Below are 17,739 nucleotides of genomic sequence, written 5' to 3' on the forward strand. Positions count from 1 at the left end.
CTTTGGGACAGATGGGGCACTCCTTCAGGAGGTGTTTTACCTGTTTTAAGCACTGTAACTTTATTGCTGGGAACATGTTGCAGTTACAGCCTTTGTAGAGTAAAGCAGCCCATGAGACGCTGCCAAAGTTTTCAATTCTACCACATGATTAGGTACTTTTGTTTAGTGTGTTAATTTGGGTAAGTGAGTGTGCAGGGTTGTCTGTGTAGTACTTGTTACAGAAAGTTTCCTATGACTGAGTTGTGGGAGGGGCGGAGCATTAAGTTAAATTGACTCATACGGTGCATTTTGGAATTTTGGACGGAAGTCACGAGGTCATTCAGGTATTCCTGTCTCTGCAGTTACTGCTGTCTGGGTCATAAAGCTGTTTGCTGCATTATGTTCTTATGCTGGTGGCAAAGGTTTTGCTGGGGGATAAGGTGGTTCTGGGTTCTTGGGAACAGGGAAAGTGGGGCAGGGCAGAGGCTGTGCAATTCAGCAAGGTGGATTCCTGGTAGTGGCTGCAGTTAAGAATTTTTGGTTATGAGTGCACAGAGCTAACAGTTTTCTTTTCTTTTGCAGATCAGCTGCAATGGAATTTTTATGGCCCTGGAGTGGTGTGTAATGGGGTTTCAGGTAATTCTACTTTGATAAGTACTCAGGCATGTCAGAATTGGTTGGAACTCTTGGTGTCATTTAGTTTACTGTGTTGGTAGAGGCCCCATGATGTGCTCTCGTGATAGAAAGCTGGATTTGTTCATAAGGCATGGTATTTTCGGGGAGACAAATCTGTCCCTCAAGTAGTTATTGGTAATGTTACATACTAGGTTAGGGTTTAGAAGGAGTAGCACAAGAACCATTTCATTTATGCTTGAGTGAATGTTGTAGGTAGGGTTTTAGGAAGCATTGCACCCATGAGGGTGTGTTTGGGATATTTTGGGAATGGGGTGCTTTGTTTATGTGGTAGATAGAGGGTTTAAGCAAGGCATGCTTTTGGAGTTTTCCAGAAGTATGCCAGGTTTTACTTCCTTACTAGAGCATAGATAGCATGGGGGGGTTACGGTTATTTCTGAATGCAGTGGCTAGGGTTCTAGCCAGGATTGTCATTAGGAGGTAGTGAATTTTGAGAGTGTTTAAGGTTATATGGGTGTTAGGTATTTCAAAGCAGTCAGCACCTTAATCAGGAGCATAGTATCATACTATCATTTCCCTTCAGATATGATATGTTGATATGTTGCAGGGGTTCTTTATTGCTGCACATCATAGCTGAGTTTTCAGGAACTACTTCATGAGGGACTTGGAGAAAGGATTTTACTTCTACAGTACAGTTTTTTCCAGGATGTCCAAATTTTAGTCTTATATTTTGGGCCATTTTTCATAATGTTCTAGTTTTCTGGCAGTTAGTGTCAAATCATTATGATTTAGAGTTACAGAATTATTTCTGTAAATTCATGTTACTGCAAGCCTGTTTTATCTTTCTAAGCTTACGATGGCAATATTTGAAATTATTTCTATTGGCAGGGTTGCAGGTGGCATTGCAGCCCCTTACTGTCTTTTTGGAACATTTGCAAGGTAGTGAGGTGGGAATAATTCTGGAGTTATGTTTGAAAGGTTAATAGAGGACTGGTGATTTAAGGAGCTGATTTCAAGCTAAGGGTGTTGTGTGGTCTTCTGTGGTTATTTTGGCTTTGGGGAAGGGCTGATCAGTTAAGTCAGCTTGTTAGACAACTGGTTGCTTTCGCAAATGCTGTTAGGTCATGGGGAGGTTGATGACAGGGATCCACTTGATTCAGAGGGTATAGCATACACCAAATGACTTTGGTTCGACATTTTAGATGTGGTTAGGTTTGTTTTTGAGGATTTGTTGGAAGTTTTGGAAGGAAAGAGGGGGATCAGCCTGGTCAGGCTGGTGGGCGGAGAAAAGGGCCAGGCTTGTCCCTCTTCTGTTCCCCCTCTGGTGTTAGAGGTTCATTTCAATGAATTGGGAAATGCAAGTGAGTGGTTGGACACTGATTGCCAAGTATAAGTAAGTGGAGGTGTTTATTTGGTTGGATGGTTATTTCAATGAGTTGGGAAATTTAACTGAGCAGTTGGACGCTGCTTGATAAGTAAAGTAAGCAAGTGGAGGTAGGAATGCTGCTTACTTGGCCAGGGTGAGCGGGGTATGCTGCCCTAATTTAATTGGTACATGGATGTTGGAAAACTCAAGTGAGCAGTTGGACACTGCTTGTCAAGTAAAGTAAGCAAGTGGAGGTAAGGATGCTGCTTACTTGGTCAGGGTGAGCAGAGTCATGCTACCCTAAGTTAACTGTTATATGGATGTTTATGCCATGATTAATGAATGAAATATTAATTGGTCGATGAAGTGATGTTTATGGAATTTTAATAAAGGTCGTCAAATGTCATTTGGTGGGATGTGTTTTTATTGAAGGGGACCTGAACAAATGGGGTTTGGCAACAGACCAATTTGTCCGGGGACATCTTCATATGGGAGTTTAAATTGAAATAGTAATGGGTTTCAAGAGGGTAATGGAAGAAGCTAATTGGGGGGAAGGGTTAAATAGGAAGTAGGATGAATGGGAGGAAGTGAGTTAAGTGTGAGGAGGGGCTGAATAAGTTTTGTGAGAGTGTAACTGGGTAAGATATCATATTTTGGCATGACCTTGCTACCCCCCATTTTTGTTTGGAGCATGGGGGATAGTGTGGTATATTTTGGGAGGGGCAGAGAAGAAATCCAGGCTTGTACCTCTTATGTTCCCCTCTAGTGTTGGAGGTTCACTTCAATGAGTTGGGAAATGCAAGTGAGTGGTTGGACGCTGCTTGCCAAGTATAAGTAAGTGGAGGTGAGGATGCTGTTTATTTGGTTGGATGGTTACTTCAATGAGTTGGGAAATTTAAGTGAGCAGTTGGATGCTGCTTGATAAGTAAAGTAAGAAAGTGGAGGTAAGAATGCTGCTTACTTTGCCAGGGTGAGCGGGGTCATGCTGCCCTAAGTTAACTGTTATATGAATGTTTATGCCGTGATTAATGAATGAAATATTAGTTGGTCAATTAAGTTATGTTTATGGAATTTTAATAAAGGTCGTCAAATGTCATTTAGTGTGATGTGTTTTTATTGAAGGGGCCCTGGACAAATGTCTACTATAGATAGAAGTACATTAGAGTAATAGTTCCCAACAATAGTCACATACCAAATGAAGGCATTAAATGATGACATTCCCATTTGCTCTCTATTGCCTACATTATCTAGAAGAGAAATAAAAATATCTACAAAGATAAGGACAAAGTTTGTGAAACATGTCTTTGCTCAGCAGGACAGGGAGAGGTTAAGGTTACTGTTTGGCATGTTTCCTAGGTATTCCTGTTAAGCAGATGATTTAAATGTTGAGTAATAACAGCAGGTCATTTAAAGGCATCCTTTGCTTCTTTGTCAGTCGGAGGTCTGTGCTTGCAAAGATTTGAGCCATGTGGAGGGGTATTCTGTTTAGCTGTCTTCTCTTTCATTTGACAACAGCAGCTCCTAAACCGTGAGTAATGAAGCAACATATGCAAGGAGTAGACACAAGAGAAAATTGTCTAGTGTTATACTGTATTACTCTAATAATTTTTATGGGGAAAGTCTTAGAGATAATGTATGCATTAAAAAGTTATATCAGTCATATGCTTTTGCAATTTGTTTTGTTTTTGTTATTGCTTGGCATGTAATTGGCTGGCAAACCTCAGAACACTTTGTGCAGCTTAGTATTGTTACATCTCCTTTTTTAAAAATAGAATATGCAAGGGAGTAGTAACTTTTGGTAGATGGTTTTGCAAGATTCACATTATTTGAATACTGTGATGCTAGATAAATTACAGAATAGCTGAGGTGACAACAGCAGAAAGGAGTATGTGGATTTTATTCCCAAAGGTTTTCATTTAAATGAGTGGGTTAAAATATCTTTCAGAGTTAAGTGTTAGAAAAATGTTAAGTAAAATGCCAGTCACAGAAACTGCCAGCTGAAGGGTAGCTCTTTCCCTGCAGCTTGGGGGCTAGCTGTCATGACAAAACTTGTTGCAATACTGATTGTATTTATTGCAGGATGAGTAATTAATGTGAAATATTTAAAAGAGTGCCCAGAAATTAATACCACCAACCATTGCTGTATACCAGTGACTAACCTATTCTGTCTTTTGTCCTCTGTAACTACTAGTCAAACAGAAGTAGATTGTGATAGGGTGGCACAGTGGCAAAGCAGATAGCATTGTCACCTCACAGCAAAAGTTCCCCAGTTTGATTCTCAGCTGTGGTGTCTTCTCTGTTGGGTCTGCATGTCTTGCCAATGTTTGCATGGGTTTCTTCCAGACGCTTTGGTTTCCTCCCACATTCCAAATACATGCAGTAAGTGGATTGGGCACTCTAAATTAGCCATAGGTTGTTACTGTGAATGCAAGTGTATGGTGTGGAAGAACTATTGTGATAGGGCTAGCCATCTGGCAGTCTAAATTTTGGCTCTAGAGGATTGTCACTGCTGAAGTGACACCTTGACTCCACATACAAAAGAGGAATTTTGAATGAAAGTAGATGTTAGGGTTGGATACCCTGGCTGCTTTCTGCATGCATTGCTGTTATGCATTTTGGAGTTAGTGGAATGTTTTCTCCTCATTTTAATTGTGTTTGTTACTTTTTAGTTGTTCCTAAACAACAGCTTCGTCGGGGCCTCGGTTACATATTTTTGCACCAACCTACAGTTTATGTACAAATTCACTGGCATGTCTGCCTTATATCCTGCACGCTATGCAAGAGGATCACAAGACTTGAAGCATAGGGTCATAGGATCATAGATTAGTACTAGGCTAACTGCCCTGCTGGGCCATTTTAAGCCTAGCCAATTACCCCATGTGGGAATCAAATCCTGTACCTTGTGTCTGTAAGGTAAACACCTTAACCATGGGCCATTTTAAGCCTAGCCAATTACCCCATGTGAGAATCAAATCCTGTACCTTGTGTCTGTAAGGTAAACACCTTAACCATTATGCCACCCTCCCATCCCCCAGCAATGTTCATCTCAGGCATCTGCAATAGATGTCTTTTTAGTAATGTGTAATTCACATGACTCAAGTGACTACAGGAATAGGACCAGGAAATATGTCCCTCAGTCTCCCTGTATGAAGTTTTATGTTTTTTTTAATTAAGTTATTGCATGATTCTAAAGGCTGAAGGTTTCTTTAATGCATAACATGCCCTTACATGTTTATTTGTTAACTGGCGTAAAGCACTGAGCCATCTGGACCTATTTCAGGCTAGGAGCATTGGGTAATTAAGTAACATTCTTTTTGCCTTGTCACTAACATCTCAAAGCAGCTGAGACCCGCACAACATATTTTGAAGCAGCATTCCTCAAACATGGGATGCACTCAGACATATCAAAAGAACAGACGAAGTATAATTATGCATTTTATTTATTTTAATTCTACTTATCTTTCTAAACTATTTATACTTTGAACTGAATACTTTTTTCACTTGGGGCAGCAATGTTGGTAGATGGAGCAAAGTCAGCACAAATGTTATCTGCTAATTTACTGACTATATCCTTGGGACTAGAAAGTGTGATATCATTATAGAAGAGGTCAGTTCATTGATGAACATTTATCTATAATTTCCAACATAATTGAATAAAGCTTTGGAGTTTCCTTGAGTATCTATAGTGACCTTAAGCTTGTACTGTACTTTACATTTTCTAACAGTGGTCCTGAGAAAAGAGGATGGGATTACTTAAAACTTGTCATCATTTTCTGTCTTTTGCTATACTGTTTATTAGTGTAGGAGTTCCACCAGAGATGTTTATTCCTGAATTTACTATTATATTTAGAGCGGATAGGTACTGACTATTCAATGTGGCTGTTCAGGTGTTGATAAAAGGTGAATGTGGCAGCACTCTCAGGTGGGTCCAAGTGATTCATGGGAATTTTGATTTGGTCTTCTACAAGCTGAAGTAGGCTTTCCAGGTTAAGTTCTTAAATATGGTCGCATTTGGGGGTGCAGTGGTACCACTAGGCCTGACAGATCAGATGAATGACTACTGGCCAGATTTAACTTGATAGGAGGGGACATGAGGTTGAGAAAAGGCAGGAGTTAGGTTTGTAAGACCAGGTCAAGGATATCACAGCCTCTTGTGGATAGTTTTACAATTTTCTTCATGTACTGGCAAAAACAAAGTTCAGGAAACAGGATACATATCAATTTATAGAGGTGCATGTGTGCCAGTTAATAATTGGATAATTAAAATTCCTTAGTAAAAAGGTATTTAGTTTGATATATAACCTCTCAATAGTGCTGATGTAATTTGCATGATCTTTGGGTGTACATTAATGGGGATCAGTAGCTAATAAAGAAGTAATACTTGGATTTGATAATGGTGAATTAAATCTTAAGGAACTCCAAGTTAGGATTAGGGGTATTCTGATATGAGGTGATGGTATTTCTGACAAGTACAGATACTCCAGCACAGTTATTCAAGGGTCTAAGGGAATGATAGGTGCTGCACTCTGGTACAGAAGAAGTGCTGTCACTACACTGAAAACATGTTTCAGGAACTACACAGATACGAATATACTTTTGTTGCAGTAGGGCATTCCAGTTCAGGCATCTTTCTACTTAGACTCGAAGCATTTTTAAGATGGAGATTTTCACAGAGTGGATGATTATAAAATCTCTAATTGGGAAAAACAGGAGAAGAAGGATTTGTATAAACATGCTTCATTAACCACAGCTAAAATGAATGACCTCCTTAAAATCTTTTGTAGGCAAGAGCCTGTTCAAAAACCAGGAACATCGCACTAAAGAAGTGGATGCTTCAAGTAAGAATCAAACCTAGACTTTCCAGATCACCATTCTTGCTGCTCTGTCAGTAAGAGCTTGAAGCAGCTGAGACCTGGACAACATACTTTGAAGCAAAATTTTCTTCATACATATGAGATTCATGCAGACATATTAAAAGAACAGAGAATGTATAATTATGCATTTTATTTATTTTACCACAACTTATATTTATAACTATTTGTATTATTGAACTGAATACTTCTTGTTAAGAATTTTCTGGCTCATGAAGAAACATAAAGAGAAACAGTACTGAACTGTTATATCAAAGCAAACCAAAATGCAACTAATTAATTGTGTGTGTGTGTGTGTGTGTGTGTGTGTGTGTGTGTGTGTGTGTGTGTGTGTGTGTGTGTGCGCGTGTGTGTGTGTGTGTGTGTGTGTGTGTGTGTGTGTGTGTGTGTGTGTGTGTATATGTATACACACACACACACACACACACACATATATATATATATATATATATATATATATATACACACACACACACACACACACACACACACACACACACACACACACACACACACTATTAAAAACTGATAAAAAAAGAAATTAAAAACTTACAATTAACAAATTTCCAAAGCTAGGTGGCTAAGAGGAAAAACAGAGACAAAACCAAAAAGTTCTTGTTACATTAAAGAATGAAAGTGCTTATATATATATATATATATATATATATATATATATATATATATATATGATTCTGCATTTATAACCATGTTATATAGGAGCATATGTTAACAATAATTACCATCATACAGTATTCAAACATAATCAGTGAGTTTATTATATATTATTAAATGACCTTACTCAATTCAGTTAGAAATGTACGTTGCATCACTTTTATAAAAGGTTAACATTCTGTTTATCACTTTGAGATAATATATTTAATGAGATGCATAGGGCCCTGTTAACTATATTCCATTTTCTAGACAGTAAACATGTAGTTTCATTAGCAAAATTTATACGAACTACTTGCAAAAGTCCTCATGAACTTTTATAATTTTCATATACTAATTGCCCATCCATCATCAACATCCAAGGAGTTCACACTTCATCTTTGGTTCAAAATATGATTTCCAGTATTTCAGAGGAAAAACTAAATCAAATATACTCAGAGGTGATTAAAATAAATGAAACACTGCAGGACTATATCAATTCAAGCAACAAAACATCTGGAAAACAAATACAAGAAGCTTTAACTAGATATTCAGATGGATTGATAAAACTGCAAAAATCAGAGGCTGACTTAAAAAAAACGTCTAAATATGTGGTTTCTCATGAAGAACTGTTTGAAAAAATAGTAGAGTTAGAAGACCGAGTGCAAGGAGAAAACCTGAGATTTTGTGCTGTACCAGAGAAACTGGAAGCAGCTCACTGTATCTATTTTATGAAAGTATAAATAAGCAACTCAACTGGTGTTCCACAGCAGAATTTGTTAATTAAAAGGGTACTTTTAGTGCATGCTCCAAACATGGCCAAGAGAAAGCTGCCAATACCTGTATTAGTAAAGAAACAATCATGCAAGCAGAAAGACTTGATCCTGACAAAATTATGGCAGAATGGTAAAGTATTAAAAATTGGAAACAGCAGAGTGTCTGTGAACATGATTATTCACTGTACACTAGGGAGAAGAGAAGCAAATTTATCCCAGCAATAAGCTAATGTCGAGAGGCAGGTGTGAGATTCAAGCTGCTGTATCCAGCTGTCTTCGAAGTGTTTTTCTCGAGCATCAAAATATTTTTTGATGCAGAACAGGTGAAGGAGGAAATAAAAAAGTTTATCTAACAAAATATGAATCAGCAAGCAGAAAGGAGCACTGCTTCTCATTCTTCTGACAGTAAGGTTTATAGATAGACTTTGCTATTGAAACCCCTTCCAATGTTCCAAAGGAAATACTTGAATGACAGAAAATGAGTCTGTGTGTTAGGAGATGGAGATGAATAGGAAGAAGACTAGCAGCTCTGAAATTAATGAATAAATGCAAGACTATAAAGCATCTTATTAGATTTGTGAAATATGGTTTTGCAAAAAAAAGTGTCTGAAATACATTAGATTTTTGTTGACATCATTAAACATCTGAGTGGACTGTATATATCCCACTTTATATCATTATTGTTTATTATACCATGATCCCCCCAAAACGTGCACGCTGATTGGCCAGCGTGCCCATTGTAAATCGAGTTATACTAATGGAAAAAGGTCCGTTCGCCCGGACTTTTTTCCATTAGTATAACTCGTTTTTTTAAAACACTGTCTCGCTATGTTAAATGGGTTTAACATATGAGACAGTTTAAAATAAGCAACAGAGATCTCCGCTGTGCTTATTTTAAAGCTGTCTCGCCATGTTAAACCCATTTAACATAGCGAGGCAGTGTTTTAACGGAGAAAGCAAGATCTCCGTTGCTTTTTTTAAGCTATGTTAAATGAGTTTAACATAGCGAGACAGTTTTAAAATAAGCAACGGAGATGTCTGTTGCTTATTTTAAAACTGTCCTGCTATGTTAAACTCATTTAACATAGCAAAACACTAAAAAAAAAGCAACGGAGATCTTGCTTTCTCGTTGCTTTGCTCAACTCTGATGTACCGCGCAGGCACGCAGTACATCAGAACTGCCGCTGATGCCAGACATCTGCGGAAGGGCAGTAAACAGGCATTATACTATGCCATTATTTAAGAAAAGTAATAGTTTCTTTTCTTAAATAATGTCATATAATAGCAATAACGCCTGTGTGGGTAATGCTAATTACCCACGGTTGGCTTTGTTTGGTCCCTCGGGACCAAACCATGCCAACCGTGGGTAAATTTAGCATTACCCACACCCAGGCGTGGGTTATTGCTATAATAGGACACTAAAAGGGGAAATCTAACTGTAGATAAACTATTTTTTGTTCTTATTAGTATTTGTATAAAACATTTCATGATATAAACTACAGTTTTCTGTAGTGTGTAGTCAGGGGTATTTTAAATGTGGGGAAATCTTTTCCAGGACTATTCTATGTGTTAAAGATATTAAAGTGAACAAATACTTTTTTAGTTGTAAGAAATATGAATTTTAAAGTATAACAAGAGAAAAGCGGCTGGACAAAAGCAAGCTTAATGTTCATATGCTGTGATCTTGGGCTGCTGGGTTGGGGGTGGGCTGTAAAATTGCACTGATGATATTATTGGTAGAATCAGGATATTTTCTCATTTTATTTTACAAGGTGAATGTTTAGATTACTACCTCTATCTTAAGCTGTAAATAGGTGTTTTTGTAAGCATGTAGGTTTTAAAAATAAGACAAAATGATGAAAGCCATGGAAATGCTAAGTTTCTTACAACTGCAAAGATATTTTTTTTTCCTAATGGCAAATGTTAAGTGTAGATGAGATTTCTAGAGCTGAGAGCAGCTGTGTATTCTTTTCTGAGGGAAATTTATAAAGTCATATTGCTGAGTGCATTTCCATACTGACAAGTTGTCAAGCTGTCTGCAGGTACAAGCAGTTAACCTTGAGAATTCTGAGTATTGTTTGCTGAGGGAAATTCAAATTTTAAAGGTACAATGGCAGTTCAGTGAAAAAAATTAAGTTTGAAATTATGGGAAGTGAATAGGTAGTAACAACTTCCCCAGCAGTCTTAATACTTTAATTCAGTTAATAGAACATATTACATTTCAGTTTTATTTAAACATAGCCAGTGGACTTTTTCTTAGGGCTAAAAGTTAATGCTTCCTGAAAGCATGCAAACTGGTTTTCATATCTAAGAGAAGAAGAAAGATAAGAAAAGTACACAAAGCAATCACTGTCAATGGGAGCACAGGCTGTAGCATGCACTTTAGCATATGTATCCTTAATTTTAGGTTAGATAATGCCTGTAGGTTCAGCTGTCAATCTGGGGCAATCATTCCCTTCTGGAGGGTTAAACTTCATGTTTTGAAGATGTGCATAGTTTTGGGTGTTTGTTCCAAGTTAATAGGGATAGGGGTATTTTGTATTTAGTGTTTTGTCTGAGGGTTTTCATTAAAACAAAATGTCTGCAAAAATGTGACAGAAGTTCAAATGGAGGTGAGAAGAACCAACAATACAAAAGATCAGCCTGCCAAACATTAGTATGTTAATGTTATACAAAAGCTGGAAATACACATTCAAAAAATGTCATGTATAATAGGTCAGAACAATATTTTTTATCATGATGGCTATGTTGTCTATATTATCCTAGAACATGAATGGACTTCCAGGTATAGATAAAATGGAAAGAGTATTGGATTATACCAAGAAATAGAGAATGAAAATAACAGTGCTGCAGGAGATACATTTAGAAATAAACGAGCATGTGAATTTGACAAATAGAGGATTTCAGAATGGATATACAGCAGAATGTCAAGGACAGAGGAAAAGTTGAGTAATTATACTAATTGCTGAGGGCTCCAATAGTGATAGATGGGGGGGGCAAAATGATAAATTTGTGGTAGCAAAGGGGTATTGGTAAGGGAGGAGAATTATAATGGTATGTATTTGTATTCCACCAAAAACTTCTATTATGGAGCTTAAGGTAATTTTGGGTGAAATAATCCACTTTCACCAGGGTATATTATTTATACATGGGACTGGAATTTAATTTACAACAGTAAGGTTGTATTGGGGGAACCTAGAAGGGGCAATATAACAAAAAAGAGTAGATTTATGAAGAAAATTATGAAAATATTTGGTATGGAAGATATGAATTTAGTAGTAGGAACTCAGACATAATTTACATATTATCCCCCAAGATATAATAACTGGGATAGACTAGACAGAAATTATATTTCACAGGAACATGCATACCTGTCAACTGAACAGATATTTATAGAATGTCCAGATTTTTGCTTCATATTTTTGGTCCTTTTTTCAAAAAAAGTGTGGTTTTCTAGTAAATCACTGGCAATTCATTAAAGATGAAAGTCTGTCTGGTTTCTTTGTTCAAACACATAAGCACATGTTATCTGAGAGGAAAATTCATGCAAATGTAAAACCTGTTATTCTATCAAGTTTCTAAGTTTGTAGGAGGTATATTCAAAAATTGTCCCTATTTTGGGGGCTTTGCACCCCCCCCCCCCATTATTTATGGCTTTGTCAACATTTCTTGCTCTAAGAGGTTGGGAGGTATGGGAACATGCACATTTAATTGACTGCCTCGACACACATCCGATAACTATTTCTGATCATGCACCAATAAAAACTTGGATAAAAATGCAGGGTAATGAAATGAAAATAAGACCCTGACACTTTCCCCACATACTTGTTAAAAAAAATGAATTAAAGGAATGGGAAGTGGAAATTATCTGAGTGCCATTAGGGAAGACAAAAATATTGTCAGAAGATATAGCTAGTGCATGGGAAAAATGGAAATGTAGTTTCAAAAGTGGTTGAACTAAAACAGAAAACTTACATAGAGGGACTCAGAAAGGTTAGAGTATTTCAGAATAAGGAGAATCTCACAGAACTAGTAAAAGAGGAGCAAATGCATACTGCTAAAGAGAAAATAAGAGATTATCTGAATAATATGTATGAGTCTAGAAAGAATGCAGTTAAGCAACTAGTTTTTGATATCAATTGCAAAACACAAAAACTTTTATCACAATGAATTAGGCAACAGAAGGTTGAAAGGGTTGTCTCCAAACTTAGCTAACCTGTAACATGAAAAATAACTACTGGTCCTGTAGAGGATTTAGAGATACTCTGGAAATGTTATGAAAAGTTATATAAAGTAGAGTAATGTGGAAATCAAGAAAAAGTACAAATGGAAAAATTTGTTGAAGATTTAATTATGCCAAGACTAAAAGTAGATGAGGCTGAACAACTAACAGTTAAGATAGGAGGCAATGAGATAAAAACAGTGATGTATAATCAATCTTGAGGAAAGTATCCTGGAAAAGATTGCATTCCTGTGGAATTTTGGAAATTAGGAGGGCAAAAGTGATAAAGATCTGTAATATTTTGTTTAACCGTATTTTAAAAGGAGGGGAAGTACCAACATCTTGGAAGAAACCTATGGTGGCTGTGTTACCTAAACATGGCAAAGACCCTGCAGACCCAGCTTCATATAGACCCATTTTAATTTTAGACCATTATTATAAAGTGTTTATATGTACACTAGCTAAAAGAATGGCAAATGTCTTGCCAAAATTGATAGATATGAATCAAGTGGTTTTGTGGAGGGAAGGCAAACATTTGATAACATTAATAGAACAATGATGAGCCAGAGAGAGAAACAGAATGTTATAAAATACCTCCTTTGTTGTTGGGTCTTGATGCAGAGAAAGCATTTGACCAAGTAGCTTGGGATTTTATGAATAGGGCATTGGAAGAATTTGCATTATCTGAAACAATAATAAGGTTAATTTGAAGGATACATGAAGGGTGAGAGGCAAGAATTAAAGTGGGAAAATTCCCCTTGAGTAAGCTGTGTTTTAACAGAGGAAGCAGGCAGGGGTGTTATCTTTCTACATTGTTATTTGCTTTATAGTTAGAGCTGTTGGCAAAGAAAATAAGAGACTAATAAATACAAAGATATAAGTTGTGTGGTAATAAAGAAAAGTCAGCTTTATTTGCAGATGATATTATTTTATGCATGATAAATCCAGAAAAGGACATCTCAGTGTTATGAAACATTCGGAGACAGTTTTGAGTCCTTTGGGGATATAAAATTATTAAAGATAAAATAAAGGGTGTAGCCATAAATTATGTTAACTCACACAAATTGGTTCAGCAATACCCATATTTATGGGGACATGATAAAATGAAGTCTTTAGGATATGTGGAAAGAGACTAAACAAAAGAGAATACAAAATTTGAGAATCTAGAATTTCTTATTTATGGAAATGGATAGTAAGATACAAGCAGTGGAAATGTCTTCAGTCCCTTTAGTCTTGTATACAGGCCAGGCATACCTTTATTAACCTGAGGAGAAGTTATAGACAATAATCAATAAAGAATTGAAGGAATTTATCTGGGAAGGAAAGAGGGCAAGAGTTAATTGGGATATGTTGATCCTTCCAATATAACAATGTGGTTTATGTTTACCTGATTTGAAGGGATATTTTAGAGCTACACAGTTAAGGCTCATATACATAACGCAAGCAGAAGAAAAGTGGAAAGGGATGATGATGAAGCAAGGGGAAGGGGAGAGTTAAAAAAACAGGGAGTGGGATTTTGGATGCAGATCCTAAAGGAGAATATTAACAAACATGCAGAATATTATATTTATAAAGTAGCAGAAAGTATTCTAAGAACTAAACCAATATGAGAATAAAGAATGGAGATTTTCTCAATAGGGATGACTGCAAGTAGGGATACAGAAAATAGGCAAAGCAGGGATGGAATTTACTGGAGAAACCTGGCAAAGGAACCAAGATATTGGGAGCAAATAACTCAAGTAGGAAAGCTAATAGAGTGGGATGAGGTCAAGAAGACAATTGAGACTGTCTTCCCTACCAGGGTTTAATCTGAGAATACAGGAAAATAGAAAGAGATATGGGAATTTTAAACAAAGGACTTGCTCTGGTAGAATTTTTAGTTGAATCTAGAAAAAGATACAGTTGTGAAAAAAGAGGATTATTAGTAGGGCATATAAATTATTGCATGATAACTACAAGACTCAATCAGGGGAGGTTAGAAAAGATATGGAAGAAAGACTAGAAAAGCAATTTACAACAAAACAATGGGAAGACATATGCATGGCTCCCAAGTATACAAACAAGTTCAGAAGATTTAGGATATTTGCCTGGAAATGTCTGGATAGGTAATGTAATACCTCAAGCAGACTTCAAAGAAATTTTCCTCAGGCAGATAGCATATGATGGAGGTGTGGTAGAGAACATAGATGTAAGTGGGAGGCTCAGATAGTATGTTGACATCAATACTTTTCAAATACTTGGATGTTAGTAGCAGAGTTTGAGACACAGGCATATTATGCTTGTCAAACAGGAAAACAACCTGTTCTGCACTATTGAATGAACACAGCCTTGTTTTGGATAAGTGAGATATAAGTGGTTTTTTAAATGAGATAAGTTTGTAGAAGATGTATCTGTTGGCAATGTATTCCAGATTTTAGCTATAAAGTTTGAGAAGAAGGATTCTTCTGCAGCATTGTTGGCCTTGGTTACATTTATTAGGAATTTATTGTTGGACCATAGGACACAATTAATGGAGAATGGGTTGTAGGAGATTTTGAAGGGCAGGAGTTTTGTCTGGCTGGTTAAGAATTTCATGGGCCAAGGTAAGTTGATTGTAAAGTAAGAGTTGATGAAATTCTAGCCTTTTAGGTTGCTTGAAGACAATGCAGTGATGTGACCTGAACTGAGAGTCAGTGGTAAACCTGTCAATTTTGTTGCAACAGGAATCTAATTTTGCTAATCCTGATTTCCTTAGCTTGGTGAGCATTGGAGAGGCATAGAGGAGAGTTGAGATAAGATGCCTTCTTGCAATGGTGACTTTTGTCCTGTTACTGGATCCATCTCTGAACACAAAGTCCCTGCTATTTGGAAAATTCACATATCATTTCAGTACACAAAGAAGACAAGTTTTTTATGCACTTTCCTTATGGTCTGGGCAATGTGGATTTCATATCTCATGTTGTTATCAAACTCTACACCCAAAAGCATTGTTTGTACTCTGGGTGAAATTATAGCATTATTCATGGACACTATATTGAAAGGGAGGGCAGAGAGCATCTTGTCGGTTGGAAGAGCATGAGCTTGTTTTTTTTTTTTTTTTAGGGATCAGAGTTAGTTGGGAATTATTTAGCTATGCTTCAGCTGTTGAGAAATCGTGTTGTGTTACTACTTGCAGTTGTGATGAAGGGGCAGCACACATTAGTGTGGAATTGTCTGTGTACTGAATAAATGAAGCATGCAGGGTTGAAGTGTGGAGATTATTAGTATATAGTGTAAAATGTAGGAGACCAAGGATAGAGCCTTGAGGAACTACTAGTGTGACAGGTAGAAGAGGAGAGATGTGTTGTTGCCATTGTACTGCTTGCTGGCATCTAGGTGACAGTCTTGAAACCATGTGATAGTAGATTGGCTTGGATTCAGACAATAGAGAAAATGTATAAGTTTACTATGAGAGACCATATCAAAGGCTTTTCAGCAAGAAAGATAGAAGATACAAAGTTGCCATTGTTTCTGTGATGATTAACTGTGTTAGTGAAGGTCATTAGAGAAGAGGTAATACTGCGATATGGAGGAAATCCATGCTGAGTATTGGACAGAAGATTGTTAGTAAGCAAGAAGTCCAGAATTTGTGTGTATATCCATCTCTCAGGAATATTAGGGAGATAGAATAACAATTGACTGGTAGTGGAAAGTTCTGTTGACTTGTCTTCTTTGTGTACTGGAATGATATGTGAATTTTCCAAATAGCAGGGACTTTGTGTTCAGAGATGAATCTGTTAATAAGGATGGACACAGGGTAGGTGACTGCATCTGCAGTGATTCTAAGATAGTCAGCTGGTAGGTTATCAGCTGCTAGGATTGAGGATTTCAGTTTTATAAGAAGTTTCTTTTATTATGGCAGTTGAGACAGGCTGTAAGGAGAAGGTGTTGTTGCTATTACATGGTATGGGAAGAAGGTGGAGATGGGGCCATAGTTGTTAGAAAGAGCTAGAATTGTTTCAGTGAAGTGTTTACTGAATTGGGTGGCAATGCTATTATTATTGTTAGTAGCAGACGGGGGTATTCAAGCATTACTTGGTAAGAGGATGTTACTAATAGCTGACCAAAACTTTTGCAGGTTATTTTATAGGTTCATAGGTAGGTACTAGGCTATCGGCCCAAGAGCCTAAGTAAGCCTAGCCAACAATGTTAATCACAAAGATGAACTGAACAGACTAATGAATAAATCCAAATGAACCACGAATCCAGGACACCAATTGGAAAATATAAAAAGAATCCATTTTTATTTCAAACGCCATGCAAAAGTTATTATTTGATGAGAATACTTATAGTCACACTTCCATAAATCAAATTAACATTTCATATTCTAGAATTAATAGTTATTTAGAGGAATATTTATTAGAAGGAAGAATTAGTCCAAGTGAACATGATTTTCTTTTTATAAAATTTCCTAAAATTCCAGTATTTTTTGGAATACCAAAAATACATAAGGATATTTGTAGGCCTCCTTTTAGACCCATAGTGGCAGCCAAGGGGTCTAAAATACATCCACTTTCTGTGTTCATTGATTCTCACATACAACATGTGGTTTACAAGACCCCCCATTTGTTAAAAGATTCATGGGAATTTTTAAAAAGTGTTAAACAAGATCTATTTCAGGAAGATGTTTTATTTTTAACTATAGACGTAAGAGACTTGTTTACATGTATTCCCAAAAATGAAGGGATGAAATTGTTTGAGGAAGTATTATTTAAATTCTCGGATCTTGAGAATGACAAAATAAATTTAATATGTGAATTGATGAGCATAGTTCTTGAAAATAATTTTTTATGTTTTGAAGGGGAATTTTATCAACAAGTCACTGGTGTACCGATGGGTGCTACTTGTTCACCAGTATATTCTAATTTGGTTCTATTAGGTTGGGAAACACAATCCCCGGGATTCATGAAGCTCGGCGCAAGGCCGGCGTAAGGCTTGCGCCGGCGGTGCATTGCATAGCCGGCGCAGTAGCGCCATATGCATATTAATGAGAGTGCACCGTAAACACAGGCATGTGCGTAGTGTACGTGAGCGAGCCCAAGTAGGATGCGTCAGTAGGCGTGTTTAAGCAGGCAGGCGAAGAGCAACCTAACGTGCTGTCCGCCATAGTCCGCCCAGAATAGAAATGGCTGCAGCCATGGCCCGTGCAGAATGAAATGTCCGCAGAGTATGCAACAAAGTACCCGCCCTAACTAAACAGAGAAGCAAATAAAGCCCACACAGCCC

At 37.1% G+C, this 17,739-nt stretch overlaps 1 protein-coding gene across 1 annotated transcript in view; it reads left to right on the plus strand.

Annotated features, from left to right (window-relative positions):
- The first annotated feature begins 3,403 nt into the window (after positions 1–3,403).
- LOC122808690 (alpha-2-macroglobulin-like) overlaps positions 3,404–17,739 on the plus strand; it is a 1,814,690-nt gene continuing 1,800,354 nt past the window's right edge. Inside the window, exon 1 of the mRNA XM_044079678.1 lies at positions 3,404–3,506. Within this exon, the coding sequence (XP_043935613.1) occupies positions 3,445–3,506 (62 nt within the window). The 5' untranslated portion in view covers positions 3,404–3,444. The remainder of the gene's footprint in view (positions 3,507–17,739) is intronic.

The sequence above is a fragment of the Protopterus annectens genome, chromosome 8.part0 (assembly GCF_019279795.1).
Source record: "Protopterus annectens isolate FY-2018-M chromosome 8.part0, PAN1.0, whole genome shotgun sequence".
Lineage (NCBI taxonomy): Eukaryota > Metazoa > Chordata > Ceratodontiformes > Protopteridae > Protopterus > Protopterus annectens.